Below are 19,886 nucleotides of genomic sequence, written 5' to 3'. Positions count from 1 at the left end.
CCTCCCAGATATCTCAGAATGACACAACTCCTAGGATATTCTGGGAAGATGAAATGGAGGCTGCCAGGAAGTAGTTGCCACAATCAGCTGTGCTGTTGCCAGAAAAGGTAAGCCCCACACCCCCAAATGAGTGACAAATTGGTGCAAATAAGGTAACAAAAATGAGCCCCATTCACACCTATTTGCTTCTGAAAGCATTCCTATCGATACTGTTGGTTTAATGCCATTTGGTTTAATTTTTCATTTGTTACAAAACAAATGCCATCCCCCAATAGGAAGAATTTTTTTTTAAAAAAAAGACTGTGGCTACAGACTTACAGCTTAAATCAGCCTTCACCAACCTGGTGCCCCTCCAGATGTGTTGGACTATAATGCTCAGCCACTGGCCATGCTGGCTGGGGGTGCTGGAGGTTGTAGTCTAACACATCTGGAGGGCACCAGGTTGGTGAAAGCTGGTGTAAATAAACATAAAAAGAGCAAGGGGGAAAGGAAGGCATCAGGGAAAGCCAAAGAGAATAGCTAGGCCTCTTTTTAAAGGCACATTCAAGGGGAACTGGGATGCTGTTTAAATATCAATGGGCAATAAATTCCGATAGCAAGGTTCAGCTAATGAACAAGGGGCGTAATCTAACGGGGCACTTACGCCCCCGCCGAATCCCTTCCACCCCACCAGTGTTGTTGTGCAAGCAGCACCCACCGCTTCCACATAAGGGAGCTCTGCCGACCTGCCCCCTTCCAGAAATGAGAGTTTCCACTCATTTTGGGGCTTCCACTAGGAAGCACCAAATCTCTCTTGTGTAAGTGGCGGGTCCTGCTTGCGCAACGGCATCGGCAGGACCCACCGCTTGCAGAAGCGCCCCATTGGATTCTGTCCAAGGGCAGAGTCTAGTCATGGAAAAGGAGATCCCAGATTTGGAAAGGGTATTGGTTCCTGATGACCAAAAGGAGTGAGGTGAAGTATAATGGGATACAAGAGAAGAAAGAAAAAGAGCAGGTAAGAGAATGAAGAGATTTAAAAGGAAGTTCTTATCGTTTGTAGTGATGCTAATGATGTGTTTGCCTCTGTTGCTTGGTAACAAGTGTGCTATTATGACTGGAATTCCTGGAAGCATGTGTGGAAAACAGAGAAGCTCTCTGCTCTTTGTACCTGAAATTCAGTTCCATCCAATTCATAATAGTGGGAAGTCTACCTTTGCAAAAATATTGGTTAGTTCAGGTTACAATTAAAGACTTCTTCTTTTAAGTAGAACTTTGTTCTAGCTCATAAAATGTTATTTTTTAAAAAAACAGCAAGATCTTTATTCACATTTTTTGGAAATGAAATTAGTCGAAAACTTTTGCAGTTTACTGACATGGCAGTATGTTTGCTGCTTTTTAAGCTATCAGTTCTGTGTTAGGGCCTTGCTCGCCATGGTTGGAGCAAGCAAGTAAATCCAAAGACAAACTGATGCCTCTTTATTTTATTCTCCTAGATAAATCAAACCATAAAATAAGGTGTGTGTTTTTTAAAGATTATATACATTTTCCTTAATATTCCTTTGGAGAGAAGAAAAAGCTAACTTTAAAATATTTTGCAAAATTTAAATTTTATTGTAGATTTATTTTAAAGCATTGGTGCTTCTATTAAATCAAGTATTTATTATTGTCTAAAAGACAGTAATGGGGGAATCAGCTAGATGTAAGGTGGCTACTTCTGTACTCCCAAAAAGGAGAAAATGTATCACCAAAAAAGGAAACAGAAGATGACACTGGTTTGCATAAAATTTGCATGTGCTAATTTATAGATGCAAATTTAGAAACAACTGCTTCAAATAGAGGATTGTCCTTGGTCATCCCTTCAGAGAGAGAGAGAACTCTCCTTTGTAAAGGAGGACATATGGCCACTATAACTAGATATTCACCAGAAGAGTATTCTTTTTTTTCTGTTTCAAAAGTTGGAAGACAAGCCAGAGTATGGGTTGAGTGTGGGTTGTTGTTGAATCATGGGTTACCATTGAATTAAGGGTTGTAGTTATGCTTGAACTCTGCACTATGGTTTAACTTTGGGTTGTTAATCATGAACAGCCCAGACTTCACAACCCAAGAAAAACCATAGGCTCCTGGGTTGTTTGTAGTTAACAACCCATAGTTAAACCATAGTGCAGGGTTCACACATAATGACAATCCACAATTCAACAGCAACCCATGATTCAATGACAACCCATACTCAGGGTTGTAGTTATGTGTGAACACATGGTTTATTTAACCCATGGATGGTTGCTGTACCCAGGGTTGTCTGGCAGACAAACAAACTGTGGTTTGTTTTCTCAAACCTTAACTGAGTTTGCAGACATGACAACCCATCATGGGTGACAAGCTATAGTGGGGTGTCGTCTCATGTGAACACAGACAGATTCCCGCAGGGTAGCATGTGTGTGGGCAACAAGCCACCCTAACAACCCATGGCTTGTCTCAGGGGTTGTTGTACCCATGATGGGTTGGTGTGTTATCCGAACCTTGCACTGCCAACCCATCGTGGGCTGCAGGCTTTGGCAAGTGAGCTTCTCGGCAGAGCCCCCTGCTGCTCTTGCTGTGCGATCTGGCCTGTGCCACGGTGACAGCCACTCCACCAGTGCCCAAGCAGGGGCTGTCACTCATTCGGCAACCCTTTAAAAAAATTGTGCCCCGACATTCGCACAAAATGGGGCCCGTTTTTTTAAATAATTATTATTTTCAGCCCTGGGAATATGCACAAGTGCTTTTGCAATTTTTCTGCCTCCACGTCCCCTGGGATACATGCCAGAGCTGGCTGGAGGAGCAAGGGGGAAGGAGGGGAGAACAACCCACAGTAAGCCTTTCATCTGTCGGGCTCACCGTGGGTTGTTCTGATGACAAGCCACACTGTGTAGCTTATTTTTTATGTATTTTACTGCTGTAAGCTGCTTTGTGAGGGCTTCTGCCCTGGAAGGTGGCCAAGAAATATTTTAAACAAACAAACAAACAAATAAATAAAATATTTTGCAGGGTGGGTTGTCATGTCGTGCAAACTCGGCACTTGAGTTGTTTGTTCCACTCCTCTTTCACCCGCTCCCTCCCATTATCCCAAGTGTGTATGCAGTTCTGTAATACTAGCATAAAGAGTGGCTGGGGGATTTTTACCACTCTTGCCCACCACCTCTGTAGCCTGGTGAAACAACCCATGGTTCTGGGTTCGCAGATAACAACAAGCCATGGTGTAAGCAACCCAGAGTTCATAAGCAAACAACAAACCATGGGTTCTCTTTTTGGGTTGTTCGTGGTTAACAAACCATGGTTTGTTGTGGCCACATTCACATATCACAAGAACCCAGAATTCAACAATCCATACTATCAATTGGCATTATATGTGAACCAGGCCATTCTTTAGCCAAGCTCTGATTAGAAAGGCCATTCTACTCATTTGGGCTCTTGGTCCTGACATCGCAGAAGCTACACTGCAATCAGATACCAGCTCTGCACCCCAGCCCAGCCATTTTACTATGTCCATGAGACAAGAAAATAGCCAAGTTCTGGTTGCTAAGCAACCATGAGCTCATGAGATGCTGATGGGAGATATGGGAGGAATAGTGAAGCAATGGGAATCACAGGTGAGAGGGTCTCAGAACTGCTCCATTCATCCCCCACCTCACATCTTGGATGTCTCTTTGCTTAGGGGCAGTCCAACAGATTAGGGTGATGTGGACAGAAATTCCAGCAATGATTAGCAACTTCCAATATATATTGCAAGTAATGAATCTTAAGTGCTATATTTTAATGGTAATTTTTTTAGGTCAAATATTTGCAGAGATCTGAAGATACAGTTGCCTGTTAAAAGCTCTGTAAATATCAAAGGAATGAATACAGCCCTTCCCCACCCCTGTTTGCCAGTTTTTAAAAAGTAAGGAGAGGAAGGGGGGGGGGAAGATCTTAAGAGCCTGAACCTCATCATGGGTGACCTATAGATGACAAGGAGCTGAGCCTTTGGAGTATACATATTCATCACTTTGACTATCTATCCGTTTAATTGATACTTCACATTTCATGGTTGGGGAGCAGGAAATGAGTGTTGACAGATCTAATCAAAATCATTTTAAAAGTAGGAGAAAAGAGCACAAGGGTAGTTAAAAAGTTACCCTTATCAAACTTGGAGTCTGGATGGCTCAGGGAGGCTTAAAAATAGGATATACAATCCCTCATGCTAAGGCTGGCCTGACGCAGCAAGTGGCGAGGAATGGTTTCTACCTGAAATGCATTCCATGGCCTGTTATTATAGGCTGATTTATTTCCATAGCCGAGCGTTCCCCAACCTGGCGCACTCCAGGAGTGTTGGACTACATGTGTGTGGTCCAATACATCTGGAAGGTGCCCGGTTGAGGAAGGGTGCCATAGCCTGCCGTACTCATTGGTGATCAGCAGGGCTGGCATCAAGGGTAGGCATGTTTGGACACCTCCTGGGGGCCCACATGCCAGCAGAGGGGCCCTGACAAGAGCCCCCAGGACTTGCTTCTCCTCTTTACCATTGCAGCCTGCTTGCTCACCTGCCTCTCGCTCCAGCCCAGACAACAGTGGTGGCGAGAAGGAGAGGCAGTACGTGTCGTTGCCTGCTTGCTCACTGATTCTGTGCCTATCAAGCAAGCAAATGGTAGCAATGATGGGAAAGAAGATGAGGTGCAACAGCAGCTGCTGACAATGGCGGTGAGAAGATAGATTCACTGAGGGAGGGACCCATTGCCCTATGACACTCCAAAAACTGGAGCTGGCACTGGTGATTACCTTTATGAACCTAAAGAACATTGCCATAAAATGCAGTTTATAACAAAGAGTTTATTGAATTTACAGTCTGGGGCCTGTTGTCAGTCCCATTCACGTGTTCCCTGAGAACAAACAGTGATGAACACTGATTAAAACTCACCTCCTCCAGTGCTGCGATCCAGCTATTTAGATGGTTCAAGTGTCTCAGTGATGCGGACCATTATTCTCAAATATTTGACTGATTGATTGATTTGATCTGATTTATTTTTCGCCCTTCCTCACAAAGAGCCCTGGGCTGCTGACAACCTATATAAAATGCAATACACCACATAAACGATATTAAAACCATGTGTCTGGAATCACAAATATATAATAAAATACAATAAAATCATCAACACAACCAATATTGAGTACTAGTTTCCAATTTATCTAGTGCCCATAGTGTATTGAGGCTTCAGTGCTAAGGAGAGTTTCTTGGAAGCGAGTCTCATTGAATCCAGGCCTTTTTGGAGAGTGACAGGAAAATTTATCCTGTTCTGAACAGGGTAATATTCCCTCTGAAGCAGAAAAGGGCAACTAAAATGATCAAGGGGCTGGAGCAATTCCCTGTGAGGGTAGGTTACAACAGCTGGGATTGTTTTGCTTGGAAAAAAGTCGAGTAAGGGGAGACATGATAGAAGTATACAAAATTATGCAAGGTGAAGAGAATGTAGATGCAGAGACATTTTTCTCCCTCTCTCATAATACTAGAACCTGGAGCCATCTCATGAAGCTGATTGGTGGGAGATTCAGGACAGATAAAAGGAAGTACTTCTTCACACAGTGCATAGTTAATCTATGGAATTCGCTACCACAAGATGTAGAGATGGCCACCAACTTGGATAGCTTTAAAAGGGGGTTAGACAAATTCATAGAGAAGGTTATCAATGGCTACTAGTCTTGATGGCTATATGCTACTGCCATTATCAGAGGCAGCATGTCTACGTACACCCAGTTGCTTGTCCTGCTTGTGCGTTTCCTGTGGGCAGCTGGTTGGCCACTGTGTAAACAGAAGGCTGGAGCAGAATATATGGACCCTTGGTCTGATCCAGCATGGCTCTTCCAACCTTCTTATTTTCTTAAGCAGGGATAGGAAATATTTGGTCCTCTAGATGATAGATTTCAGTCCAACACCATCTGGAGGGCCCCACATTCCCCATTCCTTCTCTGAAGGATCAAGTATGCAGCTTGGGACCTTCCTGGAAAAGGCAGGTCTGGCCACTGTCACATATGCGTTGGTACATCCAGGTTAGACTATTCCAACATGCTGTATGAAGCAGCCTTTGAAGGGTGTTTTGAACTGAGTGGTGGGGAGAGGGAGGCTTGAAGGCAGAGGCTGCAGGCAGAATTTTTTACAGCACAATCGTATGGATGTTTACTTGGAAGTAAGTGTCATTGAGTTTAATGGAGCTTTCTTCCAAGTAAATGTGTTCAGGATTGCAGCCCTAGGGTGCCATCCTATGGATGTTTAGACAGAAAAAAGCCCTACACCTCCCATCATTTGCCAAAATGCAATCCATAAATGCATAAATAAATGAAAACATTTTAACAAAAGAATTGCCTGAGAAAACAAATCCGGCTTGAGTTATGCGTGTGACTTTTGTTGTTGTTGTTCAGTGACTACAGTGCCGCTTATTTATGCACACCTGCATCCCAGAGGGTGGGAACGGCAGCAGAGAGTGGAGCTATGCCAGGCTTGGGGCCCAATTTACCTCCATAAGGCCCCTTTTGCCATCTAGTGGTATAGTAGGAGAATACAGTCTGCTTTGATAAATAGGTAGACGGACTGCGAAGTTGGAGGAGGAAAGCTCAAGGTGGCATGTGTGGTTCCCCCCCCCCTCTACCATTTCATCCTCACAACATCCCTGTGAGGTGTAAGCTCAGTTGTGAGATGGGGGGGAGATATTTATTTGTTCGCTTCCTTGTTTTGTTTTGTTTAAAACAGACTTCCTCAACCTGCTGTCCTCCAGATGTTTTTGGACAACAATTCCCATCATCTCTTACCATTGGCCATGCTGATGGGGTTGTAGTCCAAAACATCTGGAGGGGGCTGGGTTGGAGAAGGCTGGTTTAAAATATTTATATACCATTTTTCCAGCCACTTCCAACGGGAAAATAAAAGATTAGGAGTAAAGTTATAGTGATAGAAAATGAATAAAAATAGAACCACAGCATTATAAAACAACTAGAAAATGTATCCGCCTGCCAAAAAAGGGCAAAAATCCCAAAAGCCAGGTGAAAAAGAAAGACTTTACCTCCCTTTTGGAATGCAAAGAAAGGGGAACAATTTCTCAAATCCAAAGGGAGGTTGTTCCACAACCTCAGGGCCATGGCTGCCAAGGTCCTGTTTGCTAGCCACAAACTGTTGCATTGCATAAATAGCTGGAATAAATAAATACGAACAAAGATGGCAGGAGGTTTGATACAGGAGAGACAGGCTCTAAGATACGTGGGTCCCAGGCCAGATAGAACTCTGTAGGTTAAAACCAGTACCTTGAATTGCACTCATAAGTGCAGTGACATGTAGTACAGTTGACAAAGCCACAGTTACACACAGTCCAGTGTCCTAATATTTAACAGGAGTTGAGTTGCAGCATTTTGCACAAGCTGAAGCTTCTGAGATGTCTTCAAGAGCAATCCCATGTCAAGCATATTGAAGTAAAGTCTAAAGTTACAGGAGCATGGAGCAGCCTTCCCCAGCTTGGCGCCCTCCAGATGTTTTGGACTTCAGCTCATCAGCCCCAGGTGGTATGGTCAGTGGTCAGGAATCCTGGGTATTGTAGTCCAAAACATCTGGAAAGCACCAGGTTGGGGAAGACTGGGATTATATATTAGTACAGAGTCCATTTTTAAAAGGACAATCACAAGTGCAAGATCTATTTGCAAAACAGGCAGTGCTCTGCGTTTTACTTTGCAGAGGCAATTGACTCTCCAGCACTAGGTAGGTGCTTGACAGCCCAGTGCCAAGAACTGCTTCCTCTCAGCATTAATCCAACTGTTCTTTATGCCCTTTCACCTTCTGGAGAAAAGTTATTCCTTATTATCATAAAATGATAGGATTTTTTAATGATTTAAATAGCATTAAGTAGGTTGTCAAGGAAACGTCAGCCACAACACCGAGTCAGTTTAACATGAATCTATTGTAGGGAGCAGGCTAGAATTACTGGTGGGGGTGGCGTGTTTGTGTCACTTAGCGTGGCCTTTAAAAAAACACACAAATATATACTGTTCTTAAAAATTGTTGCAACATTTCTATTCTGTTCTGTTTGCAGTAGAATAACAGCCGTGCCTCCTATCCTCCCACCCTGTGGACAGATGGAGAAGAGGGAATCAAGGGCCCCCCTGTTCCTGGTGTTGGTTTAATGTAGGGGTGCAGAACCTGTCAGCCTGGGGGCCAAGTTCTACTGTGGAGAAGCTTTTGGGGGCTGCATTCCAGTGGTGGGCAGGGCCGACAGCAAAAGGGGCAGAGCTGAAACCTCCAAAATGCAAGCACGTTTTAGCTTAAAGCTCTTACAGCCAGTAACCTAGCCTTACATGAGGCATTTCAACCTCTTGGAATGAGGCAAAAGCTGCACAAAAGGCCAGGAAAGCACCAAACCATCAGTGGTTGGAGGAAAGGGGGTTGGGCTAGGGGAAGGGAGAGTGGCTTTCTGGGGAGCGCTTGAGGCAGATTGGGACCCCAAGAGGCCAGATTTGACCGCCGGGTCTGAGGTTCTGCACCCCCTGCTTTAACAGAAAGATGCAATTATGCACTTTTACCTATGAGTAGTCTCATTGACCTCAGTGGGATTTACCTCACCCATCTGGCCTGTGCAGAAGAGTGTTTCCCAACCTAAGTCCCGTGTGTGTGTGTGCGTGTGTGTGTGTGTATGTTTATAATATATACTGCTTAATATAAGAAACTCTCTAAGCCTTGGTTCCCCAACATGGCACCATGGCACCCGATGGGCACCTCCAATGCCATCCACAAAGCTCTCTGCTCTCTTCCCCCTTCAGAAACATTTTTTAAATGTTTGGGGAAATGTTAGGGCAGTTTTCTTTCTCTCCCTTTCTAGCCTCTAGCCTTGCTCTTGCTCTTGCTCTTGCTCTTCCCTCTACCCCTTTGCCTTGCTGCTTCCCCCTCCCTCCCAACCTCCAGCTTCACTTTCCCCCCTCACCTCCTTAGCTCAGTGTTTCTCCCCACCCTAGGCCCTAGACTTGCTTTTTCTCTGCTCCTTTGCTTTGCTATTTCTCCCCCCTCCCAGCCTCTAGCCTTTTTCTTTCTCTCCCCTCTAACCCTCTGCCTTGCTATATTTCCCCCTTTTTCCCAGCCTCTAGTCTCACTACTCCCCCCTCCCCTTAACTCATTCATTCATTCATTATTTCATTTCATTTCATTTCTATACTGCCCAATAACCGAAGCTCTCTGGGTGGATCACAAAAATTAAAACCACGAAGTGCAGCATAAAACAATATAAAATATGAAAGCTTAAAACCGCAATATAACGGTACAACCAGAATAAAACCTAGCAGCAATGCAGAGATTTAAAACACAGATTTAAAAGACCAAAGCTATAAGACTAGGAAGCTAAAATGCTAAAATACTGGGAGAATAAAAAGGTCTTCACCTGGCGCCGAAAGGAGTACAAGAACCTCCCTAGGGAGCTACTTCCACAGCTGGGGTGCCACAACAGAAAAGGCCCTCTTCCTGGTAGCCACCTGCCTCACTTCCTTTGGCAGGGGCTCAAAGAGAAGGACTGCTGAGGATGATCTTTGGATCTGGGCAGGATCATGTGGGAAGAGACAATCCTTCAGGTAACCTCGCCCCAAGCCATTAAGGGCTTTGAATGTTAGTACCAGCACTTTGAATTGGGCCCAGAAATGGACTGGCATCTAATGTAGCTGGAAAAGTACTGGCATAATGTGATCTCATTGGCCAGTCCCTGTTAACAATCGTGCTGCCCTATTTTGGACTAGCTGAATTTTCTGGACCATTTTCAAAGGCAGCCCCATGTATAACGCATTGCAGTAATCCAGACGAGAGGTTATCAGAGCATGGATAACTGTAGCTAGGCTATCTCTGTCCAGATAAGGGCATAGTTGGTATACCAGCCTAAGCTGATAAAAAGTGCTCCGTGCCACTGAGTTCACCTGTGCCCCAAGTGACAGTTCTGGGTCCAAGAGCACCCCCAAACTACGAACATGATCCTTTACGGGGAGTGCAACCCCCTCCAGAACAGGTTGAACATCACCTAGCCGGGCAGATGAACCACCCACTATCCGCAGCTCCGTCTTGTCTAGATTGAGTTTCAGTTTATTGGCTCTCATCCAGTCCATTATCGTGCCCAGGCCCTGATTCAGAACAGCCACCGCCTCACCTGGGTTTGATGAAAAAGAGAGGTAGAGCTGGGTGTCATCCTCATATTGATGCCACCTCAGCTCACACCTCCGAATAACCTCCCCCAGTGGTTTCATGTAGATGTTGAACAGCACAGGGGATAAAATAGAGCCCTGTGGAACCCCATGGCATAGTTGCCAAGGCACAGAGCAATAATCCCCCAGCACCACCTTCTGGAATCAGCCATCCAAGTAGAAGCGGAACCACTGCATTGCAGTGCCTCCAACTTCCAACCCAGGCAACCTATCCAGAAGGATACCATGGTTGATGATATCGAAAGCCGCTGAGAGGTCCAGGAGAATCAACAGGGTCGCACTCCCCCTGTCCCTCTCCCTGCAGAGGTCATCCCACAGGGCGACCAAGGCAGTTTCCATTCCAAAACTTCTGACGAGCCAGGCCTCCGCGGCAGCCATTGTATGACTAGCCACATCCTCCATTGGAGCCATTTTGCGGTAGTGCCCACAGCAGTTTCTCAAATTCCCAAATGTGCCCGAAGATCCGAAAAGGTTGGGGACTCCTGTTCTAGGTGGTTCACATATAAATATTTAAAAACACACACATTTAAATGCACTATTAAAAACAATTTCCCTTGAACCTATGAAAGTTCCACCTACCAGACAAGTACTTGTAGTGCAGTGGTGTAGTGCCAGGTAGCTAGGGGGGAAATCACTTTTGACTACCAGCTGCATATTGGAAGTAGGAGTCATATGCATGAGGATGTTTGCAAATCGTACTGGAAACACACACAGGTCAAATGGACCAGGTGAGTTTTTAAGAGCGTCTTTCTGTTACAAGACCTCTCGGACTTGGGATATTCCTCAAATATCTCTTTCCAAAGCATCTTCAGGCTAGACGAGAGTGGTCCCATTTTCCACTTAACTGGTTTCATCCAGGCTGCCCGAGGGCCAAACTAAACATTCTGCTTAGCACGCATGGTGGGGCCATGCATGCTAGTTTTGTTTACCTCTGTGTAAGCATGCACAGCCCCAATTTAGATCAGGACCATGGGGCTCTGGAAGGGGGGGATGTTAAACCTTTCCCCATACCTTTTTTTATGTGTATGTCAAATTCTACCCCCCTCCTATGGGGGGGGCATTAAAAAAAAACACACCACATTCCATTGACTCCAGTGGAACTTTCTTTCCCTTTTTTTAACCCCCCACCCCACCCATGCAGACTGTGTGTGGAATTTTGTGAAAATATGGGGCACAGGTGCGTGCATTACACAGAGGTGAACAAAACAAGCATGCATGACTCCACCAAAACATTTAGTTTGGCCCTGAGAGTGTCTCTTCCAAGTGATTTGCAAACTTCCTTATACGTAGAGCATCCACCTCAGCTGGTAGCCAGAAGCGAAATTATTTTGCACCAAGCTCCTGGACTGTAGCAGGCTCAGACCAATGGTCAAGAGTCAGAAACCTGTATACAGGATTGTGGCATTAAGGCACTCAGCCATGGACAGTTCTCTTCACAGTGTGTATGTCAGTTTCAGCCAGGACCCCAAAGACGATACTTTTGAACCATGATCTCTTCTCAATCATGCCAGAGTGCAGGACACAGAATAATGGGCTCAAGTGACAGGAAGCCAAATTCCGGCTGAACATCAGGAAAAACTTCCTGACTGTTAGAGCAATACGACAATGGAACCAATGATCTAGGGAGGTGGTGGGCTCTCCCACACTGGAGGCATTCAAGACGAGGCTGGACAGCCATCTGTCAGGGATGCTCTGACTTGGATTCCTGCATTGAGCAGGGGGTTGGACTCGATGGTCTTGTAGGCCCCTTCCAACCCTACTATTTTATGATTCTATGATAGCAGAGCAACCAGTTTAAATGTGCCTTTCAGGGAAATCTTAAAACTATCAAGCCCTATTCTGCCTGAATGCAGACAAATAACAGACACCACAGAGGCGGTCTAGAAATAATTTAAATAATAATAATATTCTTGAGCAAAATAACATAGAATTTAGGACATGGCTTGTATTTCCTTCCAGAGGCTTCTTTCACAACGTGGTAGTGATAGAGTGCAGCCTTCCCCAACTCTCCAGCTGTGTCGGACTACAACTCCCATGAATGTGGCTGAAGCTTACATGACACGTGGCAATCACTAGGTGTAGCTTCCCCTCAATATTTTTTCTCTCTAAAGTTGGGAGACCCGTGTTATCTGCCAGTTTCCCACCTCCACATTGCATCTCACTATAGAGAGGAAAACTGTGACCAGCTGACCTGTGGGCCCGCTCAGTCTGCTGCCCAGGTGCTGACCATTGATGGGCAGCTCCAAGGCCCCTGCCGCTCCCTAGTATGTAGAATTCTTTATCTTTACACCGGACATGGACTGGACAGTCCTTCAAATGGAGGATGACTTCGAAGAGAGTACTGTAAAACAGGAAAACAGCATTCAGCCCTCTGGATACAGATAGATTTGATTTTGACATGTGTGATATGAATAATAGCCGGAAGTCCTAGAGCATAACAGCGCCAGGTGATAGTAAGAAAAAGAAAGCAGAAAAAAGAGCTGCTGTGAGTAGCATATGTGCTTATGAGAATCCTGCAAAAGTTATTTCCTACGTTACCCTGCTGGGGACCAGAATTATTAAGATAATACTCAGTTGACTAACAGGGCTTGACAAATACTAACATTTAAAGGTTCAGCCATTTGAAACACAGCAGGAAAGAACTCTGCTATGTAGAACTGCACTGTGACCCTCTGCATTAGCATCTTAAATCCATAAGATCTTCACATGGCTTCCCATCGGCTTATGCCCCAGTTTCTCCCCATGCTAAGTGAGAATAAAATGTTGCAGAAAGGGTAGCTTGTTGATTCGCTGACTTGGCACCAACTTAAATAGTAACGCAACGTGCAAGGCAGTGGAATGCAGGCCACAATTGTATGGCCATTTAATAGAGACTTTGGAGTCAAACTGGGAGATCATCATTACAGAGTGATTGGCATCTAAGATCTTGAATATTATTATAGTCTATGGTGGTGAACAAAGGGTTTATTAAAAACTGAATACTCCTAGCGTTGGGGACTCATAAATAGCCAGTTTGCCTTACTGCAAATGAACATAAGAAAAGCCCTGCTGGATCAGAACAAGGGTCCGTCTTGTCCAGCATTCTGTTCACACAGTAGCCAACCAGCTGCCCACAGGAAACCCACAAGCAGGACATGAGCAGGACAGCACCCTCCTGCCCAAGTTCCCCAGCAACTGGGGTAGATAGGCATACTGCCTCTGGTACTGGAGGCAGCATATAACCAACAGGACTAGTAGCCATTGATAGCCTTATCCTCCATGAATTTGTCTAATCTCCTGTTACAGTCAACCAAACTGGTGGGCATCACATGTACCTGGGTTAGATGACCTTTGGATGCTTTCCAATTATGATTCTATGGCAGGGGTGGGAAACATGCAGCCCTTGGCTTATTTTCAAAAGCCCTCTGCAAGCAGTCAGTTCAAACCTCTGGCAAGAGTGATCTGTCCCTCCCTCAGCAGCCTGCTGTGTGTGGAGGAAGAGGGAGAGAAGGGGGTGGCAGAAAGCAAGGAGACAGGTGGGGGAGAGAGCGAAAGCGAGAGAGCAGAGGGTGGTCCCTCCCACTTTTGGCTTTGGCCCCGTCCAAATCTAGTATGCAGCCCCTGCCAGATAACCCTTGAAGGATTGCAGCTCTCCGCAGAAAAAAGATTCCCTACCCCTGTTCTGTGTAGGATCCTTAAATTCTGATGAGAGTTTTTAAGCTGAAACCAAAGCCATCAGAAGAAAATCGGATTCTACTGATTTTATTTTCTGGATCGGGGTCCCAAGGTTGCACTTCCCCCCCTTCAGAATAGAAGTGGCCAGTTTAAGTACGCTTTTTAAAAAGTGTGTTTATCGTAACATGTAGTTTGGCCATTAATCTCCTAGGGACTGGGGTGAGTGATTATGCTGTGTAGGGGGTGATGCTTTGGTGTAAGGCATGAGAGCATTTATTTATTTATTTATTTATTTATTTATTTATTTATTTCCTGCTGCGTGTACAGCACTTAATATCCTAAATTCTCTATGCAGTTCACAAAAATATGTAATATAATATAAAGCCAATATCAAAACAGTCTAACAACAATTTTGTTGTTGTTGTTCAGTCGTTCAGTCGTGTCCGACTCTTCGTGACCCCATGGACCATAGCACGCCAGGCCTTCCTGTCCTGCGCTCTCTCCCGGAGTGTGCTCAAGTTCATATTCATTGCATCGGTGATGCTATCTAGCCATCTCATCCTCTGCCGTCCCCTTCTCCTTTTGCCTTCAGTCTTTCCCAGCATCAGGGTCTTTTCCAGAGAGTTTTCTCTTCGCATTAGGTGGCCAAAATATTTGAGCTTCAGCTTCAGTATCTGTCCTTCCAATGAGCACTCAGGGTTGATTTCCTTTAGGATGGACTGATTTGACCTCCTTGCAGTCCAGGGGACTCGTAAGAGTCTTCTCCAGCACCACAGTTCGAAAGCATCAATTCTTCGGCACTCAGCCTTCCTTATAGTCCAGCTCTCACAGCCATACATTACTACTGGGAAAACCATCGCTTTGATTAGACGGACCTTTGTCGGCAAGGTGATGTCTCTGCTTCTTACTATGCTGTCTAGGTTGGCCATAGCTTTCCTCCCAAGGAGCAAGCGTCTTTTAATTTCATGGCTACAGTCACCGTCTGCGGTGATCTTGGAGCCCAAGAAAGTAAAATCTGTCACTGCTTCCATTTCTTCTCCTTCTATATGCCAGGAAGTAATGGGGCCAGATGCCATGATCTTCGTTTTTTTAATGTTGAGTTTCAAACCAGCTTTTGCACTCTCCTCTTTCACCCTCAACAAGAGGCTCTTGAGATCCTCTTTGCTTTCTGCCATTAGGGTGGTATCGTCTGCATATCGGAGGTTGTTGATAATTCTCCCAGCAATCTTAATTCCGACCTCTGATTCATCCAACCCAGCATTTCTCATGATGTACTCTGCATATAAGTTAAATAAGCAGGGTGACAATATGCAGCCTTGTCGTACTCCTTTCCCAATTTTGAACCAATCGGTTGTTCCATGTCCGGTTCTTACTGTTGCTTCTTGACCCTCGTACAGGTTTCTCAGGAGACAGATAAGGTGGTCTGGTACTCCCATCCCTTTAAGAATTTGCCACAGTTTGTTATGATCCACACAATCAAAGGCTTTAGTGTAGTCAATGAAGCAGAAATAGACGTTTTTCTGGAATTCTCTTGCTTTCTCCATGATCTAGCGAATGTTGGCGATTTGATCTCTAGTTCCTCTGCCTCTTCGAAACCCAGCTTGTACTTCCGGTAGTTCTCGGTTCGCATACTGCTGAAGCCTAGCTTGTAGGATTTTGAGCATCACCTTGCTGGCATGTGAAATGAGCGCAATTGTACGGTAGTTTGAACACTCTTTGGCGTTGCCCTTCTTTGGAATTGGAATGTAAACTGACCTTTTCCAGTCTTGCGGCCATTGTTGAGTGTTCCAAATTTGTTGGCATATTGAGTGCAGCACTTTAACAGCATCATCTTTTAGGATTTTAAATAGCTCGGCTGGAATACTGTCATCTCCGCTGGCTTTGTTGTTAGTAATGCTTCCTAAGGCCCACTTGACTTCACTCTCTAGGATGTCCGGCTCAAGTTCAGTGACCGCACTATCATGGCTATCAGGGACATTCAGATCTTTCCTGTATAGTTCTTCTGTGTATTCTTGCCACCTCTTCTTAATCTCATCTGCTTCTGTTAGGTCCCTGCCTTCTTTGTCCTTTATCATGCCCGTCTTTGCACAAAACGTTCCCTTGAGATCTCCGATTTTCTTGAAGAGATCTCTAGTCTTTCCCATTCTGTTGTTTTCCTCGATTTCTTTGCATTGTTCATTTAAGAAGGCCTTCTTGTCTCTCCTTGCTATTCTCTGGAACTCTGCATTCAGTGGGATATATCTTCCCCTTTCTCCCTTGCTTTTCGCTTCCCTTCTTTCCTCAGCTACTTGTAAAGCCTCATCAGACAGCCACTTGGCTTTCTTGCATTTCTTTTTCTTTGGGATGGATTGAGTTGCTGCCTCCTGAACAATGTTACGGACCTCCGTCCATAGTTCCTCAGGCACTCTGTCCATCAGGTCTAATCCCTGAAATCTATTCCTCACCTCCACTGTGTATTCATAAGGGATATGATTTAGGGCATACCTGAATGGTTTAGTGGTTTTCCCTACGTTCTTCAATTTAAGCCGAAATTTTGCAACAAGAAGCTCATGATCTGAGCCACAGTCAGCTCCAGGTCTTGTTTTGACAATATAGAATAACAAATAGTTAAAAACGTTACAATAAAGATAGTGGTAGAGACGTGAGTTGCATGAAGAAGATCCCAGGCTGAATTCTGGGCATCTCCAGGTAGGGCAGGAAAGAATCCTGCCTGAAACCCTGGAGAACTGCTGCCAGTCAGATCCATCTAGACAATACTGGTCTAGATGGACCAATGGTCTCACTCTGTATAAGGCAGCTTCCTGTGTTCCTAATAATAAAGCATTATGGATTTATAGCTATTTCCCCCCTTAATCTCCATGTCTTCGATTGTGCTGATGCTGACTTTTGCTCCTTGCTTGCTTCCTTCCGTCCGTCCATCCGTCCGTCTCATTTGTTCATATTGTTGTTTTTCCTGGCCTTTCCCTATTTATGTAGCTGTTCCCTTATTGTTTTAGCAGCATTAATTGGCCCCAGTGGGTAACTTTCTAAGTGAGTATTTTAAAATACCTAAGAGGTTAAAATTCTGTTTCTTCATTCAGCTATAATTTAGTCGCTTCAGCTGAGGTGCTCTGCTCTTTATTGTATAAATAGTGGTATGGAATTCCTTAGTAATGTATTTACATATTGTAGAGCAGTGACTGCAAAATTGCTTTTAGGCCTACTAAGTCAACAAAGGTAGATCTTAAAAGTCTCAGAGGACGAGTCTGCATTTTTTGAAATGTCTGTTTGCAAGCTTGGTGTAATAGCTTGGGGGCTTCCGTGATGGTCTGCATTATAGCTTTGACCATTCCTGCTGCTGGTATTTATACATTCATTCTGTGCCTCTGCAAGCAAAATTGGGGAAAGGACTGGATCCAGACAACACCAGTGGTGCACTGATACAGCAAACATGATCAAATAGTATGAGAGAATTAACTCTTGGTAAACGTATGTTCCCTTTTTCAGTTATTTCCCAAATGTGCTTAATGGTGTGTTATCTGCTAAATATGGTGGCTATGGAACTTTACTATGTTCCCAAAGCTTGTGAGTTTGTGTCTTTTTCTGTCTTGCTCTGAATGGCTTCTTGTGGTTCATTTCCGTTTAAATAGGAAGTTGATCCGCTAGATCTGCACGAGGAGGTAGCTCTAAAGGGTTGCTGAGCTGGACAAAGTTAAAGATTTTAAAAATCTTGAGATGGAAAAAGATGAGGACGAAGGAGCAAAAATAAACTATAACAAGCAGTGTCCCTTGGAGTACCAGTTGCTGGGGCGGGGGGTTGTTGCGCTTCTGCCTTACTTGTGGGCTTTCCAATGGCATTTGGTTGGGGCCACTGTGGATAATAGGATGCTGGCAATGAAATTATTTGGGGCTGCGGTGGCTTAGTGGTTAAGACGCTGAACTGCAGACTGGAAGGTCGGCAGGTCAGCAGTTCGAGACCCGGGTGCTGCGTGACGGAGTGAGCTCCTGTCTTCAGTCCCAGCTTCTGCCAACCTAGCAGTTCGAAAGCAAGAAACCGCAAGTAGATAAATAGGTACTGCCTCAGCGGGAAAGGTAACAGCGTTCCGTGCACCTCAGTGTTCAGTCATGCCGGCCACATGACCACGGAAGCGTCTTCGGACAGTGCTGGCTCCTCGGCTTAGAAATGGGGATGAGCACCGCACCCTAGAGTCGGACACGACTGGTTGGGGACACCTTTACCTTGACCTTTTTAATGAAATTACAGGTGTGGGCCCCTGCGATCTGGATCAGGACCACATGAGAGGAGCAAAGATTTAAAGTCCCCCTACCCCCCATGTAGGGTCCTGATCCAGATTGCCTGCCCAGTGCTAACTTTAGCCTCAGATGTTTTGGACTGCAACTCCCCAGCATCCCTGACAGTTGGCCATGGTTGGGGCTGATGGAGGTTGTAGTCCAAAACATCTGGACGGCAACACGTTGGAAAATGCTACTTTAGAGAAAGCAAGCAAGCAAGCAAGCAAGAAGTGGCTGCTAGCCAAGTAACGTGTGGCATGCTCCTTAGTAAATGATAGCCACATTCTTCTTCTCCATTGCTTTTCAAACTTTTACTGTGGCTGCAGGTTGAGGCCAAACAAATCCATGGTGGTAGCCACCAGTGCTGAACTAGCACATAACCCATAAAGGTAATTTGAGAGAACTGGCCCCTTGGCTGCATCAAAAGTCCCTGGTTGCTCCGTAAGGCCACTCTGGCCTCATTTAAGAAACCACAGTTTAATAGGTAGGGCATAGCTATGGTTTAAATTCAGTTCTGGTGCAAAAACATACCAAGTTCTAGGCTGGTTCCACACGCTGAAAGAGGTGGGAATTTTTATTTTTATTTTTTTTGAGGGAGGGAGATGAAGCTAAAGTCCTGCATACTGCCTGTCCTTGAGAGGGGCAAATTCTATGGGGCATAACACCTCTGCGAGCCATTTATCCCCATTACATGGAGGTCCAGTATGCAGAAGACTCACTTATCTTCATATTCATGCTTCTCACAACAGGGAGCCGAGAGGAAAATCCGAGATGAAGAAAGGAAGCAGAACAGAAAGAAAGCAAAAGGCCAGCTGCCACAACCGCCATGCAGTAATGGTGAGGAAAGAGATTCCTCCCTCCAGTCTGTCTTGCACTCAGCTCTACTTAATCATGTTGTCCCAGTCATTAACTTTGCCCTCCATCTCTCATGAGCAGCTGAAGGGAAACTGGCCAGTGCTCCTCTCCAGAAGAAGAGTGATATCACCTACTTCAAAACAATGACTGACCTGGACTCCCAGCCTGTTCTCTTCATACCAGATGTTCACTTTGGGAACCTCCAAAGGGCTGGGCAGGTAGGACATGAGGCCAAGTGGGGGCTGTATACAGGCTCATATAGAGGAGAGTGTCTGTTCACACCTACAGCACTGATAGTCTGTAGGATGTTCAGACGTGAATGGGCATGATCCAGCCCAAGGAAAGCACCTTTTGTATGCCATTGACTTCGGTGGGAGAGTTAAGGATACATAGAAAGCCTCACAGAGCTGCGGACCCATCATGTAGCATGGTGGGAAAAGAACGGGAGTTGGTAGAGCTTAACCATGATTTAGGGAGGGCCCATGGCTCAGTGGCAGAGCCCCTGCTTGGCATGCAGAATGTCCCAAGTGCTATCCCCGGCATCTCCAGGTGGGGCAGGAAAAACGCCTGCCTGAAACCCTGGAGAGCCGCTGCCAGTCAAGTGTTGACAATACTGGGCTAGATGGGCCAACGGTCTGACTTGGTATAAGGCAGCTCCCTATGTTGATCAGGAAAGGAAAAAGAGAAATTATGTTCAAAGAACTCTGAGCGTCTTCTGACATAATCAAAATTCAGAAGCTGACTGCTCATGGTGGCTTGTATGGGCCCCCTAATCCAGGGGTTGAGAACTCAGGCCTGGGGTCCTAATCCAGCCCTCTTGGGTTCCTCAGATGGCCACGCCCCCCATCCCCTGGCCCCACCTCCTTTCCCTCAATTGCCAACTATTTGGTGGCTTCCTGCCTTTT

General features: G+C 45.3%; 1 protein-coding gene across 2 annotated transcripts in view; it reads left to right on the top strand.

Annotated features, from left to right (window-relative positions):
• Positions 1–19,886, top strand: part of GRHL2 (grainyhead like transcription factor 2) — a 121,113-nt gene that overhangs the window by 81,076 nt on the left and 20,151 nt on the right. For both annotated transcript variants that reach the window (XM_084849002.1, XM_084849003.1), the window contains exons 10-11: positions 18,876–18,963; positions 19,063–19,199. In XM_084849002.1, coding sequence (XP_084705128.1) covers positions 18,876–18,963; positions 19,063–19,199 — 225 coding nt within the window. The remainder of the gene's footprint in view (positions 1–18,875; positions 18,964–19,062; positions 19,200–19,886) is intronic.

The sequence above is a fragment of the Heloderma suspectum genome, chromosome 4 (assembly GCF_057233095.1).
Source record: "Heloderma suspectum isolate Gila_16-S chromosome 4, 16-S_ref, whole genome shotgun sequence".
Classification (NCBI taxonomy): Eukaryota; Metazoa; Chordata; class Lepidosauria; order Squamata; family Helodermatidae; genus Heloderma; species Heloderma suspectum.
The sequence above is the reverse complement of the archived record's forward strand: the minus strand, read 5'-3'. Positions and strand labels throughout refer to the sequence as shown.